The sequence below is a fragment of the Diadema setosum genome, chromosome 11 (assembly GCF_964275005.1).
Source record: "Diadema setosum chromosome 11, eeDiaSeto1, whole genome shotgun sequence".
Lineage (NCBI taxonomy): Eukaryota > Metazoa > Echinodermata > Echinoidea > Diadematoida > Diadematidae > Diadema > Diadema setosum.
In genome coordinates this window covers 28,603,640-28,626,686 of record NC_092695.1, presented here as the reverse complement: position 1 = coordinate 28,626,686, position 23,047 = coordinate 28,603,640, and the positions used below count along the sequence as shown (strand labels likewise).

Here is a 23,047-nt window from a genome sequence, read left to right as displayed (position 1 = left end):
AAATATTGCCAATCCAAATAGGAAGCAGGTTTCATTTTTCAAGAATCTGTGGATAATTTCCACTTCAGAAAGCAATAGTGTTCTAATCCCAGTGTGAATAGAATGTGTTTTAGAAATTAAGTTTGCATTAAAATGACAGTTTTGGTCTGTTCTCGTTGTCAGATGAGGTTGTGATTTGATTTCTGACAATGTGTAGATTTGATACCAATGAAGAACTTCTGAGAGTGAAGAAAGCATTAAATTTGTAAGGAACTCCTTTAATGTAGATATGCAGGCATTACCAAAGATAACAGTATTCCTTGAGGTTGGTTTATTTCTTTATTACTGGTGACATTCCTCCACCCCTCACAGTGCAGAAAACAAGTGGAGAAACATTTCATTTGACATTCATGGGCTCATCCCTCACAACCTATTCTATTAGAGTGAATTATCAGACAATCATGTTCTGAGGGTTTGTTTATAGCTGAAGTGTTGGTAACCCAAGTGTACTGTACCCCAATGCATATTTGAATAGCTTGGACTAGGCAAATATAGTATGTGAGCACATATTATTAGTCTTGGTGGCTCCATATCCTGGTAAGAAGAAACATACAGAGTCCTACCACCTGTGTGGAAAAGAGATTAAGCGTATAAACACTCTTATTGCAGCAAAAACACACACACACTCAAAAAAAGAAAAAAACTTCCTCACATTTCGAGGTTAAAACTTATTGATGAACATATAGGATTTTATTCAAATTCTTTGTGGGCATTTGTTTGACATGAGCAAGGAGAACTACACAAATGTCTGTTTTGTTTTCTGTGATCAGCAGTTAAAATATGATGGTCTTAGACTGGTTTTAAAGCTCTGTTGCCTGACCTGTGCCATATTTTTTGGCCTGAGAATTTCTGTAAGTAACATTCCAAGGCCAGCTGGAACCAAAGAGTGTAAGGGAACATATGTGAATTTGGCAAATTTATAGAAAATGACATTGAATTGATAGAAATGTCTGTTAAGATTAATGCAAGATTTTAAATCTTATTATAGGGATGTAAGATGACTGAGTAGAAAGGTTGATTGATATGTGAATCCTGCTCTTGGTCCATTCTGTGAGCTAAGGTGAGGATTTGAGAATCTGACAAGAAGGTGTGATGTTGTTTTTCTGTAAATCATTCAGTTTTACAATGTCTTTTTCTTACTCGATTACAGTTCATATTTCCATCTAAAAGATCTAACTGGACGCCATTTTGATTTTCCAGATTACTGAAAGGAGGTACTTCATGCGAGGTTCTGACAACTGCGTCGGCGTCATGGCGTCCCAGAGCCCCGTCGTCAAGCAGATAGACAAGCAGTTCTTGGTATGTGGCATCTGTCTGGAGCGCTACAAGCTGCCCAAAGTACTCCCATGTCTGCACACCTTCTGCCAGAAGTGTCTCGAAAACTACGTGCCATCAGAGTCCCTTACCCTGACCTGCCCCATCTGTAGACAACAGTCCATAGTGCCCATCGAGGGTGTGGCGGGTTTGCAGTCTAACTTTTTCATCACCAATCTCATGGAGGTCTTAGAAAGGCCTGAGAGCAATGGGGGCGGAGACTCTCCCATTGGCGATCAAATGCTTTCCTGCGCAAGTCATGAGGGGGAGCCCTTAACATATTACTGTGACAACTGTGAGACTGCAATATGCGAAGAGTGCACTGTTACAGAACACTGCGATCACAGCACTGTCCTCCTAGCGAATGTCATCGAGGAGCACAAAGAAACGTTGCGGAGTATCCTCGAGGAAGCCAAAACCCAAATACCACAACTCAAAGATGCAATAGCGAAAGTGACCTCAATATCAGAACGATTGTCGGAGAAAAAATCCAGTGCCGAATGTCAGATCAGTGACTCCTTCAATGCCTTGGAGGAGGAGGTTCGAGGCAGGAAGACTGAGATGATAAAGGAGCTCGATGCCGTACATAGTGCAAAACAGAGTGTGCTGCAGAGACAAAGGTGTCTGCTCCAGGAGAACCTCAACAGTATAGAGAACAACTGCGATTTCACAGAGCAAGCACTAGCCAGCGACAATGAAACGCATGTTCTCCTAGTCAAAAAGCAGATGCTTAGTAGGTTACAGGAATTATCCCAACTCACTATGCAACTGAAACCAGAGGAGAATGACTATGTAAGTGTGTCATGTGACATTGATTCCATACAGAAGAGCATTGCCAATATTGGGCTTGTGCAGTCAAACAGTGCCGTCCCACACGAGACCGTCGCCAATGGTGAGGGGCTGAAGAGGGCAGTGATAGGTGAACAGACGGCGGTCACGATCACGTCAAAGAACTGCAGGGGAGTGCTGGTGAAGACTGGTAATGCTCCCCTCTCAGCCCAGCTTAAAACACCAGATTCAAAGACGGAGGATCTACCAGTCTTGGATAACCGGAATGGAACCTACGACGTTGTCTTTACCACGCAAAGAGAAGGTAGCCATAGTCTCACCATTAAGCTGTATGATGAACACATTAAGGGAAGTCCGTTCAAGCTTAAAGGTTGCAAGGATGACAGTTCTGTTAGTCCCAAATCTCCTTCAGGAAAGATTCCAGTCAGGACTAGTGTGAGGCAAAAAGCCACCCGCCGGCCTCAGAGTGCCAGCGGTAACCTTAGAACATATCGAAGCAATAACCCCATTGAGGATGACCTGATCTTGACCATTGGGACACATGGGCGCAACAAGGGCGAGTTCACAAATCCCCAGGGTATTGCAGCTACTCCCTCAGGAAGAATCTTGGTTACTGACAGCAACAACCAGTGCATTCAAGTCTTCCTGAACACCGGGGAGATCAAGCAGCGCTTTGGTATTCGAGGACGTAGCAACGGACAACTCCAGCGACCAACGGGCATTGCGGTCAGTAACCACGGCAACTACATTGTAGCAGACTACGAAAACAAATGGATCAGCATCTTCAGTCCAGAGGGGAAGTTCATCAGCAAAATTGGCACTGGCAAACTGGTTGCTCCAAAGGGTGTGGCTGTAGACAACAACAACAACATCATTGTGGTGGACAATAGAGCAAGCACCATCTTCATCTTCTCTCCTTCAGGGAAAGTCCTGAATAAGATCGGGTCAAGGGGAGCCCAGGACCAACAGCTGTGTGGTCCTCACTTTGTGGCCGTCAACAAGGAGAATCACATCATCGTGTCAGACTTCCACAACCACTGCATCAAGGTCTTCGACATCGACGGTCAGCTCATCACTTCGTTTGGCTCCAGGGGAGAGGGAAATGGTCAGTTCAATGCTCCAACAGGAGTCGCTGTGGATGCACTAGGGAACATCATTGTTGCTGACTGGGGCAATAGCAGATTACAGGTGAGTTTATACCAGGAAGATGTTCTAAATTGACAAATTAACCCATTGAAGACGGACTGATTTTGCTACAACACATATTTCCCATAGACACTTTCTTGCCCGAGTATACTCGGGACTCGTCCTCAACTGGTTAATATTATCACGATCAATTAAATAAAGTTTGTGCTCCAACACACTGAGATAAGTAAAAGCAGTTTTCAGTATCATAACTGTCATTATTAAGAAAAACTTTTTTATCTGCAAAACTTTGTTATTAATTTTGTATATAATCTGGTTACATACATTTTGATCATTTTTTTCCCTGTACTATTCAAATTCATTATAACTTTTCTTGACTGCCTTATGAGTTCAGTAATCGTGAATCATCTTCAAGCTTTGAATGCAAGCAAAACATATAAGCTGGATAGTTATTTATGCATAGGTAGATAGGTAATAAAATCTTATTATTACATTTGTTGAGACTGGCCTGTGGATCAGTTAGGAAGAGGTATCGAGAGCATCGTCATTCCCGCTCTTTTACCAAACCTTCACCAGACAATAAGAACTGAGTGAAGCAGTACATTCAGCTTTAAGTATAACACACATAACTTGAAAGGCCAGTCTCATGCAGCAGACCTATTCACACAATGTCTGTATTTACCATCCAATTTGCTCCCAAGGTGTTTGATGCTAGCGGCTCCTTTGTGTCATACATCAACACGATGGGGGACCCTCTTTATGGACCCCAAGACATCTGCATCACCAGCGACGGTCACGTTGCAGTGGCCGACTCCGGCAACCATTGTGTGAAAGTCTACAAGTACTTACAGTAGGAGGTAAAGGAGTGTCCCTATGTTCCCTGCAGAGGGCTTCTTGACGAGTTGTTTAATATAGCGCCAGGTTCAGAGAGACACAGCTGGAAGTATTAGGCTATAGGTGGGACTAAGGAGGAATATATATACTGTACTAATTGTGGTTGTAGTCTGTAGGCATGTCGAGAGGTTGATATGTAGTGTTTGGGTCAAGGCATATGGTATTCGGTGTTTTGTAGCTTGCAAATTGTGGTAGATAATGCCAGCTATTCAAAAGTACTTGTGTAGAGTATTGTGTGTGGGTATTTAGAATCAAAGTGCAGTAAAAACAAAAACGAAAGTAGCCTTATGTGGTAGAAAACACTGTAACATATACAATTGATCAAGATGTAGACATCTATTTAGGGAGTGTAGTACATGTCATTATATTTTGCCATGCTGTATGTTCCTGCACAGTGCATGTCAATAGAATGTATGCATGGACATCACGTAGCTTGCATGCTTCATTTATGCTGCACCAGTTTGCACCATGTTTTTGTTGTTACATTGCATATAATATTGCATATATATCACTAGACACACTCTGATACTGTCTGCGTCTGTATTCCACATCATGTCACCTTGATTAGTGTTGTTGGTGTGCAGTGACGATTGAATCACTGATGTATCAAATCATGCATAGAAAGGAATGCCGTCATACGTTTTCCATGTAGGCATCTGTGAGATGTTTTCTGATGATTTCGATGTTGTGCTGCAGTGATTGCGCCAAGTTGTTTCATGCATTATTATGAGAGAATTCCATCACATGAATAGCCATCCATTGACTGCGGGTGTGGTCATCCTAAATACCGGAGGCCTTACATGCACCTGTCTTGAGGCTGTGGTTCTTGTTTTATGTATTTTTTTAGAAACATAAGTTGGAGAGGTATTTTAAAGTTGTGATTGGAAGTACATGATTGACAAATTGCAAACAAGATGAAAGTTCAGTATAGACTCTTAATGCTGTATCAATGAAGTTTGCAATTAATCTACGATGAAATCTGCCCAAAAATTGTTCCCAAAATGTGAACAAACAAATCAAATATCTTGCAAAGTTTGTGGAAATGTTTGCCAGAATCATGACAGTGTGTACCATCTCCACTTTATAGAGCAGTGTCTTGAAGTCAAACAGCTCAGGTTAGGTCCTTGAAGTGGCTCATGATGTAGGTGAGTGTGAACTGTGTAGTGTGTGAAGACCATCGTGATGATTGATGTCAATGTCTTGTGTGTGTTCGTGTCATGTAACAATGTTAGTGAAAATTCACAGTTGATCTTTCTGTACAGTTAGCTTGCAAAACATTATAGCTTAAGTTATAGAGATATATAATATATGTACAAGAGCACTTATAATGATAAAGTTTTCTCTCAGCTGAGATAATGCACAGAGCATTTAAAATGTTCAAAGAGGAGTCTACTCTAGAGAAATGTGTACTTTGAATATTAAAGCTATCATATTTCTGTAACTTTGACATCATTTTTTCTGTTTTAAATTCAAGTCCATAGCTTGTGTGTAATTGAAAATCTTTTGAAATATATACTTATACAGGGAATGTCCTGTCACAGTACAGATTCAATTTTGAGAAATTCTGTGTGTCAAAAATTTATAGTTAGTGTGACTAGCAGTTTATATGATCAAATTCTTTTGCTGCTAAAAAAAAAATACAGGCTGCTTTCTAAGTGTAGGCAAATGTGCATTCAATCAAAGCGTTGCTGCAGAATGTAGGGAAAAAAATCACTTGTTAATGAAACATAGAGACACATAGGTATTATGCAACTATTTGACTTAAGGTTATAAATGCAGTAAAGCAAAGGGGAATGAAATTTGAAGGAAACACATATGCAGTTAGCAACTATATGATTTGATGTTGTCAATGTTGTTTCTTTCATCTTTGTGGATATTGACCCGTTACTCTCTGCAATGCACGCATATCCTAAATTTATGTGCTTTTCATCGATTTGCAGACATCTATAGTAATTGCGTTGTTTCTTAAGAAAATATGTGTATCATTATCAGCATTTGCATACATATTTGATATCTCACTATGTACATGAATAATCTCGTGTATGCACTTCTTGACCTTATGCATAATATGCAAATAAGTATTCTGATATTGTAATCACATATTCCCCATCTATCCAACAAACATATACAATCAATTCTAAATTAGTTGTAAGTATGAAAGTTCATGATTATTTGGATCACTATATTTCAGACATGTTAGAATGCAGAAAGGCAAAAGAAATGGAATAGTCTAGCAAACCAAGAAACAAACCATCTTCAGTAAGGATTTTGGTTGAGACATACGAATGCATAGATCTACCATGGAGTGCATCCATGGGCTATTAAATTAGATATAATACATTCCTGAACTGTAATGCCATACCAAATCCATCTCCTTGATAAGGCAGTGTAGTCACTGCCCTTTTGGCCTTCAATTTTGTTTTATTTGGTTTGATTTCATTTTTATTTCTTATTCTGCAGTCATGCTTAAATTGCAAACTTTTTTTTTCTAGTATAAAAATGTATTCTCTGAAATGTTTTCAAAGCACTGCATACAGATATCTTTTTTTTTTTTTTCTGTTTAGTGCTCTGTTTCAGATTCATTCCCTTAAGCTCACTTGGTGTGGTCTCCATGACTTGGTTATTTGGTGCTGAAAATGTTTTTGTCCAACTTCTCCCTTTTCTTTCAGTATTTTGTTTAAATATCAGTCCTCCCCGCATTTGCAGTTTTGTTTGTCGATGTTATGATATGCTGTTTGGATCTGATCACCAAAAAAAAAAATAAATAATCCACCGACAAAGGACCCACCTTCAATGGATGATGTAATTTACTTCTGATTTCTATTTACTTCTTATTATTTATTTTTTTTTAATTTCTTCTACAAACTTACCATGCTTGGCATTATTATACTTATATTATAAATGCTTATGATTTTATATATTTTTGTTATTCATTGTGGTAGTTGTAACCTGTGTTACCAATTTCTGCACCATGCAATTAAAATGCATTATGTTTTATATTCATTAGAAGAGGCAATTTATTTTGTGAATAAAAAAAGATCATGATATAGATATTCTTACATTAAGCATTTATAGATATACTGCACATTGGTTAGCTTTCATATTATGACAAATGATATATTGCAATATTCTCTATTTTATGTCAGTACTTAACGCTTATGTTACAAAGATGTCACAACTGCCAAATGTTATTGTCTCATAGCTTTATCGCACGAAATAGTTCAGTATCAGTACATTTAGTTCTGAAATAGGTGAACCACAACGTTTTATGAAATTATTTCAATCATATTGATTTTATTTGTGTGTGACGAGTATCAGTACATATAGAAAGATTTCAACTCTTTGGAGTATGTGTCATCGTATGTTGCCTGAAATGAATGTAATGACTGTAGTACTCTCTAGTTTATGCTTTTGCACAATGAAGTTGATATGATTTAATAGTAGTATATTGCTGTGTCTCTCTGTTTAGATATGTTTGTATACAGATAGATATATTTACGTGCATATACAATCACAGGATTCATTCATTCAATATTTGTAGATAAAAATCCTTGTATCATAATCAAATTCAAACAGACATAGGCACTCATGGAGACTGATATTCATAGACATTTCAATATCATCCATGCTTTATCTATATACCATGTTTATACATGTGACACAAATCATTCATCAACCACTCACAATATCAGTGTAGCTTACAGCATTACTGTCATAATATTCACGTCAAGGACATAACTCTGATTAGCATAAATTGTCATATTGTATCTAATCGTTATTTGGTGAACATGGGGAATATGCATGAAGCTATTAATCATTTTGTCAAGAAGCCCTCTAGGGACAGCTGTGATGATAAATGTGTGACTGTAAAATGCATGGTGGTGTCATCTCCATTGGTGGAATCATTGTGAGCATTTCATCTCTTTGTGAATCTTTTGGCTGACAGTTGCTTTCAAATTTCAGAGCTGTTATAAAGACCTTTTAAGCCTGTAAAGTGGTCCATATATCATTATAACAGCCTCATTGCCAAATATGCCCCATCCCCCCCCCCAAAAAAAAAAAAAAAAAAAAGACAGAGTAGAAAATTTATATATTTCAAACAGGTTTGTCTGGATGCTTATTCATTATTATTCTTTTTTTTTAATTTTTTTTTTTTTTTTTTTTTTACAAGGGATGTTTACTTTCCATCATTTGAAATTGAGGACTTATAATATGTATTTGCTGCCCAAAAGCCTTGATACCGATATTTGTGTTGAGCTGGTGACTCACGAAAAGAAAGGCAAATTTTGCGATTTCCTTTGAATTAGCAATCTTGAAAAGATTTTTGTTGTTGTAGCTGAATGAAGATTTCCTTTTGTCTATTGGTGAAGAATCTATCATGTTCTCAGCAGAACGAGAAGATGACCTTATAACACAGACTTGGTTCCAATAAAAATTTGGCACCAGGACCTAGGGCTGGCAAACTATTAGTGAGAGAAAAGGCTTCTCTTTTTTTATGTAGCTTTGACAAGCCAGTATAGGCAGAGAAGGTGAAGCAGTTAAAGTCATACATGTATTTGAGGCGAGATATTGCTGAATGGCTCCAGCCCAGCTGCAATATGGAATTCAAGTAAAATGAGTGCTATATGGAAAACTACCATGAGACATGGCAGTGACCTTTGCGTGTCGCTAGGCAATTTGGATGATGTATTCCCATCTCTGTCGCAGCAAATGTAATATAGTTGAGGGGGTCCCGTGCAGCATATATATCCTAGTAGGTTCTCTAGCTGAAGCGTCTGTCTTGAGAAGAAGAAAGATTGGGTGAAGTGCTCATTTGGAGATTCTGGTACGAATGGAGATGTGGTAGTCTCCTAATCTACAGACCCTGCTTTCCACAGCTTTCACTAACCCTGAGTAGCAGTAGCATATTTTATTTGTTTGCCTGTGATACACATTCTCCAATGGAGGACAAATAGTCTATTGATGCACTTCACACACTCTGTGGAGTTAATACCCTTTGGTTCTAAGCTGACAATTTCACTCCTTGGAATTAAGTATATGTCATTAATGGTACACTTTCATTTTTTTGATCTAAATGATCTAAGATAGCTCCATCTCCCATCTCATCAATGCGGAGAGCTCGATTGCACAAGTTACTTCTTCTTTTTGTGAAGATTGTCAATGTGCTGAAAGCAGGGTCTGAGATAATGTGTGAGGTAGACTAACCTGAGGCATCGCCATGCATATTGCAATACCGTTCACATTTTCACCTGGCTACGAGTGGGCTTGCCGGTCCCCAGAGCTCACCATCACTTTTCATTCTATGCATCATGGTCAGAAAAGTGGGGTGTGTGGTGTGATTACGTGCCATATAGACACGCATTTCACTCCTGCGAAAATTTTGTCATCCATTCTGTGCTGTGAAGACACATATAATTATTTACACTCATTGTGGACACTGAAAACCCAAAACACTAACAATATAGCAATACTGATGTAAGCCTCAAAGCCTCTCTGGGTGAGAGGAATAAATTGAGGATTTGAATCAAACAAGTAATTCATAAAATACTGTATATACAGTATGTCCAAGGAACACTTTCTTTTGCAATAATATTTGTGTCTTCTTGCACAGTAAAGATGACTTGAAAACTTTCGTTTTCTTTTCACCTTTGACCTTTTAACCCAACCCTGTTGGTGCAAGGGGGCTATACTAACCCTACTCACTAACCACCTATCCTAATTAAACTATATCCATGCACTTGTGCCATTCCAATATGATCCCATTAATGTGTATTCCCAGTCATGGTGTCGGCCAACATTTTAAAGATTTGATTCACATTCCATGGGCACTTCATCAATTATTTCAGACATGAGTAGGGTCATTCATCCGTTCATTTATTCATTCATTGAAGTATAGCATACCCCAAAGTGAATCACTGTATGCATCCATTAATTGTCGCATCAGAAGTAATAAGAATCACCCCGCCTCAACAACTAAGCAGAAACTGCCGATATGTAGCCATGTGGAAAGAAATTTTGAAATCTAAAATAATAAGACTCTGTCTGGATTTGTGAATTCTCTGGAGTCATAATTTTCGAATCAGTTGCATGTAGAATTTAATTGCTCATGGAATGGCATTGAGCAATCGTGAATGTTATTAAACCACATAGTTTTGAAAATGGAAGTCAACGAAAAAACTAGAGTCTCCTAGTTATTGGTGCGATTTTGGCTTGGCAAACACTCCAGTAGGTACCCTAGGAGTAGTAGACTTCTTTGCGTGAATCCCTCACAAACAGCAAGACAACCTCTCCTTTATTTTATGTTAACATGAGAGCTGCATGTGCACTGTATATTTCTGAACATAATCAAGCATGTAAAAGAAAGTGAGAAAGATCAAATTGCTTGTGAGAATGGTGCATTTGCCACCCTCTTTATTAATTTATCTTATCATACTTTTTTTTGTTTATTTCTCGCTCAAAACAGGCACAAAGCTCTCTCCGAACCCTCCGTCTTTGCACAAATGGGCCCAACCCTATGTGGCCATGCATCCTACCAACCCAGCCCAAGTCATTGCAAGCCAACCCCGGGTCAAGCTAGGTCAAAAGGTCAAAGGTCAGGGAATGAAGGTCATGGGGTGAAAGGTCACACCAGGACTGTGGACCGTGCAAGCTCCAGATTGGGACACTGACCCAAAACCTACCCACTGTAATGGTATTTGTGCTGTAAGAGTTTACACGGTGATATGAGTACATTGATTATGTACAAGATGTATTTTATCCTAAATTATATACCATGGTAACTTAATGATATGTATAAATCAAAGACCATGCAAGATGTAAGTAATCCATGAAATTATTGAAATTATGTCTTGAATATCGATATCTATTGAAACCTGTAATGTTGTGTAGCAGTTTGAAATATGTAGTTAAACGTATAGGATATGAATAGTTGCATATTCATTGATCATTGTCAGTAAATTATGTTGCTTCTGTGATACCATCATGCCCTATCAAGTCAAAATGCAAGAAATGATGAATATTCATTTAGGACTATACGGCTTATCAATCTGAAATCATCTGGTCCTGACATGTCATAGAGGTCAAATGGGACTAACACATGTACACAGCCATTGTCATCACTTAAACAGTGGCAGCAGACACAAGAGCATGAGTGAGTCTTTTTTTCAAAGAATTTGAGGCTACGAAAAGTTTGTGCACATGCATGCTTTCCAGACGGTGTCTTTTCTTCTGATTTTAGTGAACCCACTTTCCCCATGAAATGCAGGAGCTCAATTCAGGTAAACAGGATTTGAAATGAAGATCGATGCAGTTTACATGGAAACTAGTATTGGATGACGCTTACAGACTGTAACAGAATTTAAAACTATTTGAAGATTCAATGATCAAATACTTTGAATATTGTACCAGGCAAATGATTTGAACAATTATATTCAGCCGGAAAAAATGAATAGAATATATGGCCTACTATTTCTGTTTAAATCAGATAAATAGAGAGTAAGTATGTGATATGCTCATCACAACTTCTCTTTTACTTTGCAAGAACTTGAGTGTTGTTGCCAATACCTGTATTCATCTTGAAAGTTCAAGTACTCATTGAAAACCTATCAAAACATATGTGTTCTGCTTCTACTTCATGCATCGAAATACTAGTACAGTGTAAATGGTTTTTGTGGCTGCTACATGATTATGAACAAAATTTTACGTGGTGGTTTACACAGGAAATTTAATGGTAAGTTCAACATAATCAATTGTGACAAGAATCTTGTTCATATCTCATTGAAGCTCGTCTTTTTGGAATGCCTATTTTGAGTGTTCGTGGCTGTCATAATATTTCAGTGATGATTTTACTTTGTGCAAAATTCCACGTGAAGAGAAAAAAGATAAAAAATATGTAAAAAGGAAAAAAAGAAGAAGAGGAAAGATATATGTTGACTTGATCATATTGATCTTGCAAATTGTGCAATGAACTATTGGCATATTCTGAATGAAATAGTTATCTGTGGTGGGGGGAATCCTTCTTGATCAGTCAATCACAATACAATTAAATACATTCAGACACACAAAGACTTAGGCTACTGCTCTGAACTAAACTGACATGGAATGATGTGAAGATAAGCAATATTTAAAAAGTGCAGTGAAAAAAAATAAACAACCCAGAGTGGCACAATGTACATTTGGAACTAACTTCATGCACATTTTGGCAGTAATAGAAAACTCAAATCTTTGCATAGTAACTCCAATCTGGACCTCTGTTCATTTCTTTCAAAATAGTTGTTGACAGTCAAAAACAAAGAGTAAATGCAGAATCACCTTTATGACCACATTTTGAGATAACATTTCAAGCAGTAACCACTTGCTTCCTTGGTCAAGGTTGTGATCTATTCACATTTGTTTTTGTTTAATATTTTTATGGGGGGCGAGCACAAGTCAATAGCTAATCAAAACCAAAAATCACAATTTTTCTGTTACATTTATATTTCACTATCTGTGGACCAAATGAAGAAATGAGTGTGAATGTGTAAACTGGCATGATACCTTTATAAGTACTCACTTCATTGCAGGTATTCTTGCTGTGAATTATGCTTTTTAGTGTTTGTTTTGGTTGATCTGTGTTCAGTTCATTCCATGGGGGTACACTTCAGAGTTACTTTTTGCCAAACACAGGAGAAATCTAGCTGAAAGTGTCCTTCAGTTTCCAATTACAAATCAGACAAAATGAAAATTGGATTATGTGGTCTGCTCTTGTTTGTTAACTACAGAAATGCATGTCATGTGCATCTTGCCCTTTGCAACTAGTGATGTGTCTAACCTCATGGTTGTTCTGTAAGTATTTCAATAGTAGAATTCATGGTATTTGAGTTTTTTGGTATTCCTTTTGACTAATATTTCATGATGTACCACATTATATGCTAAACATGTTATGTGTGAACAAAGCCCCACTATAATGGAGAGAGAGATGAATCTGCTACAAAATTTTATGCCATGTCATGCAAGCAAGAAAAGACAAAATTGTTACGAAGCTGAATTTTGCAGATGAAATTACCAATGTAACGTATCTTGTAACCAAAAATAAGTTCACTAGTTCTGCAGCTTCCCAATATTTCATTTTACAAATATAATCTTCAGCATGGTTTTGTGCTATTTTCCGGAGTCTGTCAGTCCACATGATGAACAATGTCTGCTGACAGTGAGAAGTGAGTTTTTGAAGTGTTGCAAACCAGTCACTGCTCAGTTATTTCATATTAGAATCCCCGTATTGAAACTTTAACAAAGTCACTTGTTTGCCGTTCAACTGAGTTCGCATCATTTAAAGTATGACTCTCAGCAAAGCTCAGTTCAGTGATGTTGAATGAGTCAACATCTAGATTGAGATGATTATGATTTTGCAACATCCAGCCTGCTAGGAAAAAGAAAACCAACAACACACAACCCAAAAGAGCAAAAAAGATATCCCTGTCGAGATGAAACACCTTAAAGAATGTGAGACTCCGAATGACTAAATGGCTTGCAGTACATAGGGTTGAATGCCCGTATCTCATATATGTTTGCAATATAGTTGTGGGTTCTTAATTGCAGGTTGAAGGATAAAACAGAAGCTGTAAGCAAGCTTCATCATGTATTAATATATTGATGGGGTGACTGCAGTCAGTTGTGAAAGTGTATGGAATAAGTCATGTTTGCTTCACACATCTACTTAAGATGTCTTGTGAAGCCATCAGCATGGGTTAAAAAAAAACAAAAAACACACACATCTTGAGTGAGATAAGTGAGGATGTTTTGTTCTTCCGACTTTATGTAGGTTCCTCTTTATGCAAGAAGTCATAATGTATTTTCTGATGTTGATTTTATACAACTTCTTTGTTTTCACTGAGAAAAAAAAAATGTTGTAAGTGTCCTGTTATGTCATTGTATGATATAGACCTACATGTATTTATACACTGCATCTCCAACATCCTACAGAAATCACAGGAATTCAAGCATTGTTAACATTATTCATCATTAACTGATAGGGCATTTGGTATACTGCGTGATTGTTCTCAAGCCAATGTGTGCACATTTCAACACTAGAGGGTGCTCTTTCAGTAGCTGGAAACACTAATTGGTTCTTGTGTCACAAAGTGAGATACTCATACTTTGTGTGATGTGCTGTGCGATTTCATCAATCAAACTGCCTGGATGGTTAGCAAAGTGTTATTCAGTTCAGATGATTCACGTTACTTGAAAGACATGGATTTTATTCACTAATCTACCCGAAAGATCAGAGAGTATTTCAGGCAAACATTATTTGCAATGTGATGAGCTTATGCCACCTGCAAAAAGGCACAAGAGGCTTTCTGAGGTCAAAGAGAATGAAAAGAGGTAACATGAGGCAATTGTATTAATGATGTCATTTTGTGTAATTTGATATGACATATGACATTTTAATGGCAGAGACAATTATTTGAGGTGGTAATGAGTGTGTATAGATTATTTGAATTGAAGTTTTGTCATGGAATGCAGTCAAAGTCATTGCCTCAACAGGGTCAGAGCTTACTACAGATTGTCTTTGCTCGAAGACATCATTCTACGCAATGTTTTAGCCAAAGATTATGTCAGATAGAACCCTTCTCCTCTGGGTTCAACCAACCTGTCAAACGCATATTATATGACTGTTGTGCAGTTTATAATTTCTGCATTTTTCTATACTCAACCTGTCATCTTGCCGTCATTGTATCTGATTAAACTCTCTGAATCTCCACCTCTGCCCAAAATCCCCCTCATACCAGTCATGTAAGTGAGTGATTGCCTCCATAATTGAATATGGAAAAGTTTTTATTGTAAAAAAGAAGGAATTCTGCAAACATTAAGTTAAGTTTGAAAGCTTTGAATTTTTCGTATGAAAATTTTTGAGTTAATTAGCAGTTCAAAACGCAGTCAATCATCCCAGTGTCATTTTGTGAGTAATCCATAATTTATATCAGTATGATGTACCTTCATCAAATACAGCATAGATGTCCACCAATACTTTTATTAATTTTAGCGTTTGAACATGACCAGTGGCATTCAAAACTGTTAGACAAGCCTAGAGAAGTTGGAAGGAGATGCAATTTCTGGTGATTTTGTGTGAATATGTGTGATGTATTTAGAAAAAGCAATTTTGCCACAACTTTTGTTGCAGCATTGATGTGGCTTGCCACCATATTGGACCTAAGACAAAATTTGCTGTTTTCTGCAATGGAAGTGTACATTTTTTCAGCAATATATGATCAGTTTTGTTTTTAATTGTACATATTGTCACGTACAGTGATTGTCTTCTCCCAAAGTAGTAAAAACTACTTCTTCTTTATTTTGTAAATCATGATGGACTTAAATGACATCTAAAGCTGTCCATAAGTAGTGCACTGTGAAATATAGAATGATACAAAGTATTACACACCAGCATATCTATTTTGATAAATCCCCTGCCCCATCCATTTGAGTTGAAGAAAAATTACTTTTGTTGATTTATTTTTGGACTTATTTTCAGAACAAACAAAAAATTGTTTGTATTAATGATCTGAGGGATTTGTTTTATCAATCAAAATCTTGATGTCTGTTTCCTATAATTTTGTTAAATCTTGATGTCTGTTTTCTATAATTTTGTTCAGCTCTTATGCCAGATTGTAATTGTTGTTGAATTAATAATGTTGTGTCAGGATTTCATGATGCATATTTGAAATTTCATAATGCAATATGTTGCCAAGTGAATTTTAATTTGGGTGTTCACGTTGTGATGTACCAAAGACGTGTGAATCTACAAATTTGTCATACATCATTCCTCTTCCTGTCTGCCTGCCTTAAAGGGATCGTATAGTTTTGGTTGAGACCTAATTTCAGGTTTCTAACATTTTTTGGTGAGATAGTGAGAAACCTCTTTTGAAATATGAAAGAGCATGTACTTCCATGAGGAATTCAATGTTTATTTCATGAAAATTGGTTTTAAAATGACTGAGATATCCAAAACAGAGCGATTTTGATAAAGTGTTGGACCCACCTTTAATTATGATCGCTTTGTTTTACTTTGTTTTTTGGATGTTTCAGTCATTCCAAACCCGATTTTCATCAAATAAACTTTGAATTCCTCTTAAAATGGTATGCTCTGTAGTATTTCATAAGTGTTTTCTTGATATCTCACAAAAAGTTAAAAGCCCAATTCTCATCACCACCAGTACTATACCATCCCTTTAAGGATGAACAAGAAAAACTCAGCTTACAACAGTCCTGTAGATGGATCTGATAATACCTTGTCACATTTATGATCCTAGCTGAAAAAAGGTAGAAATCTCTATCACTCTTCTAAACTTCTCAAGTTTTGAATCATTCATGACAATCTATTTTGAAGAAAGTAAACCAGGGGAAAGTATTGTGTTACAGGTACTTTTTGTGACCCCCCCCCCCCCCCATAAAAAAGTATCCCCTCTGCTCAATCATTGTCAACATCCTATATTAATCTAACTGTAGAAAAAAAATCCAGCATTGGGAGGACTTGTGAATCAGATGGGGCAAGTAACTTCTTCCTAACTTTTCAGGAAAAGGATAATGGTTGCCCCCAAAGCCCTCAGACCTCGGAAATTTCTCCAAATTGGTGATATTTTCGAAATGATCAGTTTCTTCTTTTGGTGGGCATGTTGCTCGTAAGATACAAGTATTTTTCACCCATGTAGACTCAGGATTGGCTAAACAACCATGACAGTGCTGTTATTGGCATATTGACTGGTCTGCCCTGCAACTCAAATTCATGTGAAAACTTTATATGAACTACTGAAAGTAGAATTTTTATTCACTTAATTCAAGATAATATGAAGGGTTTGTTTGCAAAAACCGATAAGTCCATTTTTGAAGATTTTGAAGTACGATTTTTGTCATAATGTACAAAATAATACCTTTTAAATGATATATTGGTCACTGCATATAAAGGTATATTTTTGAAGTTATGGTCAAAAGAAGCACAAATTTTCTTATTATTCTCTTTATTTTTCTTGACCTTTAATCGCAAATATCTCCATTTGGCAAATATGGACTTATCAGTTTTTGCAAACAAACTCTTCATATATAGATGTATTGTGTTTTCAAACTGTATTTTACCTTCCTCTATCTGTCTCCAGATCTGTATTATCTGTTTGTAGTCCTGTACATTTGTTCAGATTATCGTATCCTTACTCTCTCTCTCTATCAGTCCAGTTTTCTTTTCTAATTCATTGTGATTGTAACTATACCTGCTGCAATATTTTAGAAACACTGATTAGAGTAACTTTTTTAGAGTTTCAGTTTAGTGGTATAAACAGCTTTAATTGATTTAACTGTTTTTACATGATCTTTTCCCCCCTGGTGAATTGTCATATCTGCTTTAGCCTTGCTGTTTAGCCTGGGGAAAATTTTGTGGGTTTGTTTCTAATTGTAAATACCGTCACTTCTGTACATGCCTGTGAAAATGAAGTTACATGCATTCTGTGTGATCGAATCCTCATCAATTACTGTGGAAAGTATCAGTGGCCATGAATCAAAACTTTTAAGGTGTGTTATATGCAGTGAAATCACAAAGAGAAACACAAGTTTGTCCAGTGAAAGCTACATGGATAAACCATGGATCTTCTGGTAATACTAAGCCATTTGCATATGAAAAAAAGATCACTGGACTCATCATTATTCTCAGCATATGACAGGTTTTTGAATATTGTTGAAGTCATAAACAGATGCAAAGTTGTTGTTCTATGTTTTTTGGTTGTTGTAACTTTCTATACCTCATTCACAAGCCTCTGAATAGTAATTAAACTTTAATGACCATTTGATGAGGCACAACATGTAATTATGTCAGTGAAATATTTGAATGGGCGGGAGACAGGTCAAATTCAGATTCTGCCCCCACTTTGTGTGCCAGGACAAGTCATTCTTGGCAACCACGATGGTAGCCTGACCTAGCAGCAGATGATGCATTTATACATTCAAATTCAAGCCATGGCATTACATAGAAACCAGAGGATCATATGAAATATATATGCCTCATCGCATGGTCATCACAAGGCATTATGCACGACCTGTGAAAACAGAAAATGTATTGCAAATCATGTAGTCTAGGGTTCTACTTTGAAGCCTGCACTTGTCCTTCCCTCTTAATTTCCCTCAACCATTGTAATAGTTCACACATATCACAGTGAACAACCTACTTTTGGTGAATAACCACGGTTAGTACCACACATTAAGCCATTGACTATTGAGAAACTGATGCATCCCATACAGAGTCTATGGTAATTTCATTATCTAGTGAGTGATGGGTTACCCTTGGCATATAATTATGAGAGAGAGAGTATGCAAGTTAGATAAAATTGCAGTATAAAATTATATATACAACTTTAAAGTATGTCCTGAATTATTTATATTAACAAACCAATGTATCAAGTGCAGATAGATATTCCCATATAATGGTCATATAATTATAACTTGCCATCATATTTATTTAACATTACGGATGAAGTATACAAAGATACGCCATGTATGGTGATCGGAGGGTATCACTTAATCATGGATGTCCCATCCTATCAACTCATTTTTATTGGATTTAGATCGTAAATTGCTGATTTACATCATCCAGGCAGACATAATGTTCCCCTGTGTGTTGTTGTCTTGTGATTGCAATTCAGTTCTCACTCGTGTGTCTGAAATGTGTCGTATATGTGGTGCCTCAGAATAAATCAGCTTCAAGTACATGTTCAAAGCATAACACCTATGCATTGTGCAGTGTCTTCATTTTCCTATATACAGATACTCTACGTGCTGAAACATGCCTGAGTGTGTGTTGTGTGTGTGTGTGTGTGTGTATGTGTGTATGTGTGGGTTATGTGTGTGTGTGCATGTGGGCTCACATGTACCTGCGTCTGTGTGACTGTTTGTATATGTGTGTGCATGTATGCATTAAGTGTAAATCATATTTTTAGATTCACAATTAAACACCCACAGCTGGTATTGTTTATATTCTAACAAAGCTGTCCCCATGTCTATTATAAACAGTTTGTAAGCGTTACTATCTTGTAATTATTTATGTCTCGATAAAAAGCAAAAAAAGAACACAAAAAACAGCAAAAACAAAGATAAAGCAAGGAGCCACAAAAATCATAATGTCATCATACCTCCACCAAAACAATGTTTATAATTATGGGTATAAGAGGCAATGAATCAGGCAGGCAGACAGTTTGTCAAAAACTTGTTGAATCAACTGCTTTATATAAAATTTGACACGTAAATAGGGGACTTAAAGGCATTGTTTACTATTTGCAGATGAAACAAAAGCCTAGCTGTAGTGCTTCAAATTAGTTCTAAAATGTGAGTTAGGGATAGAAACAACCAGATGGTGTAAAAAAGTTATTCAGTATAATCAGTGTTAAGTATTGTTAGATAATTATACAAAATGTGAACAATAGTTATGATAAGATTGTTCCTTGACTAAACTGTCTGCAGTTATGGTTTAGTGAGAAAAATAGTGATATCTCCATGTTTTAGGTTTTATTGTAGGATTTTCATATGGTAGGATGTTTTGTGATACAACTGACCTACACATATGCATCAAAAGTGATAACTTGAACATTTTTTAAATCACTGCTCCCAATGGTAAACGGTACCTTTAATGTGTAGAGGTGCAAGGCAGTTTTCAGGTGGCAAAAATGTATCACCATGGTACATTGTAATAGCATACAAGCAAATAAAAGAAGAGTTTGTTTGCAAAAACCGATAAGTCCATATTTGCCAAATGGAGATATTTGCGATTAAAGGTCAAGAAAAACAAAAAGAATAATAAGAAAATTTTTGCTTCTTTTGACCATAACTTCAAAAATATACCTTTATATGTAGTGACAATATATCATTTAAAAAATATTATTTTGTACTTTATGACACATATTGAACTTCAAAATCTTCAAAAATGGACTTATCGGTTTTTGCGAACAAACTCTTCAAAAACAAACAAACAAAACAAAGTAAAACAAAAACCATGCATAACAAATGGCTATCTCAGATTTAAAGTGATTCCAAAGGACTTTGGCACAGACTGGTATATTGGTTTTCAGGCGTCTGTGTGCTAGACACTTTTTGAGAGTTGCAAAAAGTGTATCACCAAGAGTTGCAAAAAGTGTATCACCATGGTAATACAGTAGAACTTCAATATATAGCAGTCAGATATGGTGAGATATCTGATACAACAAGGTAATTTTACAGGTCCCAATTCTGTTGTGTTCTTTTGCTTTTATACCACATATGACAACACATCCAATATGTAAACTGAGGAATTTCTGATCCAGTAGTTCCAAAACAATTCATTATAAAAAGGGTACCCAGTAGCATGTCAAGGGGGAAAACAAAAGATTTGGGTAAATCTCGTGAAGCATACAACTTTTCTGGTGCTTGAGCAATACAGATAAAAACGAAATATTGGCTTGGATGTTATCGTGTAGATGTACAAGAATTGTGTTGTTGTTTTTTTCAAAAATGGTAATTTAGTATCTTTGTGAGAGTGACTTATGGGAGAGATATCTTTTGGCACAAAAAAAAAAAAAAATCAGAATTTAAAACAAAAAAAAACCTTCAAACTTCTCTAATGTCAAAGCAACTCTAACAAGATTTTTTTTTTTCAAGTAGAGAGACACTTAGTTTGAGAGTTGTTTGTTGTTGTGGCAACAGCTTGTTTAGCAAGAAAGGGGAAACCTTTGCAGATCGATCAACTCCAATTATTCAAATTCAGCTTATGTTTGTCTTCAGGTGTGGTGATGTAAAGGTCCTTTTGTTGAGAGTGATAAAAAGTATTGCCTTGGCAATGAGCTCTAATTGACGAGTTTGTTCGCAAAAACCGATAAGTCCATTTTTGAAGATTTTGAAGTAGTATACAGTCTCCGTCATAAAGTACAAAATAATACCTTTTAAATAATATATTATTCACTACATATAAAGGTACATTTTTGAAGTTATGGTCAAAAGAAGCAAAAAATTTCTTATTTTCTTTATTTTTCTTGACCTTTAATCGCAAATATCTCCATTTGGCAAATATGGACTTATCAGTTTTTGCGAACAAACACTTCAATTACTCTCAATTACAAGGACCTATAAACCACAAGTATGAAAATTACCATGTTATGTCGATTTTTCTACTATATCTGGGTACAAAACAAAGGAATATAAAGGAGTTTGGACCTGCAAAATCACCTCTTATTATAAGAGGGTTTTGTTTTATCAATCTCTTTATAACAAGGTTCCACAGACTGTTAAGTTTCAGAGCACTATAGAGGTACCTTGTTATGTCAACCAAGTCAAGGAAGGAAGCATAGTGATATTTTACACTTTTTAGGGGCATGCATTTTGGAAAATTCTGGAGGTTGAATGACAAAGTAGGGCCAAATGGGCATGATATTAGCTACACAAATAAACATACACTTGTTCACAGACCTCACTCCACATAAAATACACATATCCATACACTCAAGCTCTATACATAGTGTTAGGGGTCACAGAAATTGAAATCAGTTCGGTGAGCAACTATTGTTGCTTGATAATCATTGACACTTACATTACTACTGGATTTTGGATTATTTATCAGAGACAGCTCAATATGAATGATGATATCAGATTGGCTTGTGCCGAAAGGGTGGGTTGGGTGGTGGCACGTCGCGTTAATGGGAACACCACCCTTCGTCCAAAGCCCCCCCCCGGTTTTGCCGAAAGGGTGCGCTGGGAGCGTTGGGTCGCGTCGCGTTGACAGGAACCCCACCCTTCGTCCAAAGCCCCCCCCCCCCCCCCCCCCGGTTTTGCCGAAAGGGTGCGTTGGTACTTTTTCTCATGTAATATTAAAAGACGAGTTTTGAATTTATATTTAACCTTCAAACAACCATTTCAAAGAGGCTATCATCCGGATCGGTTTTTAACTCTATTACCACTTGGTCTACAGCCAGTTGGTCTAATAACCAGTTGGTCTAGTCATCATTTCGTCCAATTACTGTTTGGTCTAATTGTTATTTGGTTTAATTACTATTTGTGGTCTACAGTCAATTCGTCTAATAATATCCATTTGGTCTATTTTTGGTCTAACACCAATTTATATCATCAAATACCGATTTGGTCTATTATGAGTTGGTCTAATTCCATTCAGTCTAATCATCAAATGGTCTAAAATAAAACCAAATTTGTCCAATATAAATTTGGTGTACACATCATTAATTTTGGTCCATTGCCCAGTTGGTCTAGCCTCTGTCTATCATCATTTAGTCTACACCCATTTAGTCTAATAACCATTGATCTTGTCATTTGATCTAATAGCCAGCCTCCTGGTCTAATCAGGTACCATTTGGTCCAATCATCGTTTCGTCTTTATGACCAACTGGGCTATTCTTTTTCTTTTTCTTTTTCTTTTTTTTTTTTTTTTTTTGGGGGGGGGCCTTTTTATTGATGTGTACATCACATTTATATTGGACAAATTTGGTTTTATATTAGACCATTTGATGATTAGACGAAATGGAATTAGACCAACTCATAATAGACCAAAAATAGACCAAATGGCTATTATTAGACGAATTGACTGTAGACCAAATAGTAATTTAACCAAATAACAATTAGACCAAACAGTAATTGGACGAAATGATGACTAGACCAACTGGTTATTAGACCAACTGATATCAAACAGTCTATTAGACCAACTGTTTGTAGACCAAGTGGTGATAGAGTGTAAACCGATCCGGACGATAGCCTCTTTGAAATGGTTGTTTGAAGGTTAGATATAAATTCAAAACTCGTCTTTTAATATTACCTGAGAAAAAGTACCAACGCACCCTTTCGGCAAAACCGAGGGGGCTTTGGACGAAGGGTGGGGTTC

At 36.7% G+C, this 23,047-nt stretch overlaps 1 protein-coding gene across 1 annotated transcript in view; it reads left to right on the top strand.

Annotated features, from left to right (window-relative positions):
- The window catches only part of LOC140235534 (tripartite motif-containing protein 2-like), an 88,232-nt gene extending 76,908 nt beyond the window's left edge, over positions 1-11,324 (top strand). Inside the window, exons 3-5 of the mRNA XM_072315559.1 lie at positions 1,240-3,330; positions 3,990-4,145; positions 10,646-11,324. Coding sequence (XP_072171660.1) covers positions 1,240-3,330; positions 3,990-4,142 — 2,244 coding nt within the window. The 3' untranslated portion in view covers positions 4,143-4,145; positions 10,646-11,324. The remainder of the gene's footprint in view (positions 1-1,239; positions 3,331-3,989; positions 4,146-10,645) is intronic.
- The last annotated feature ends 11,723 nt before the right edge of the window (positions 11,325-23,047 follow it).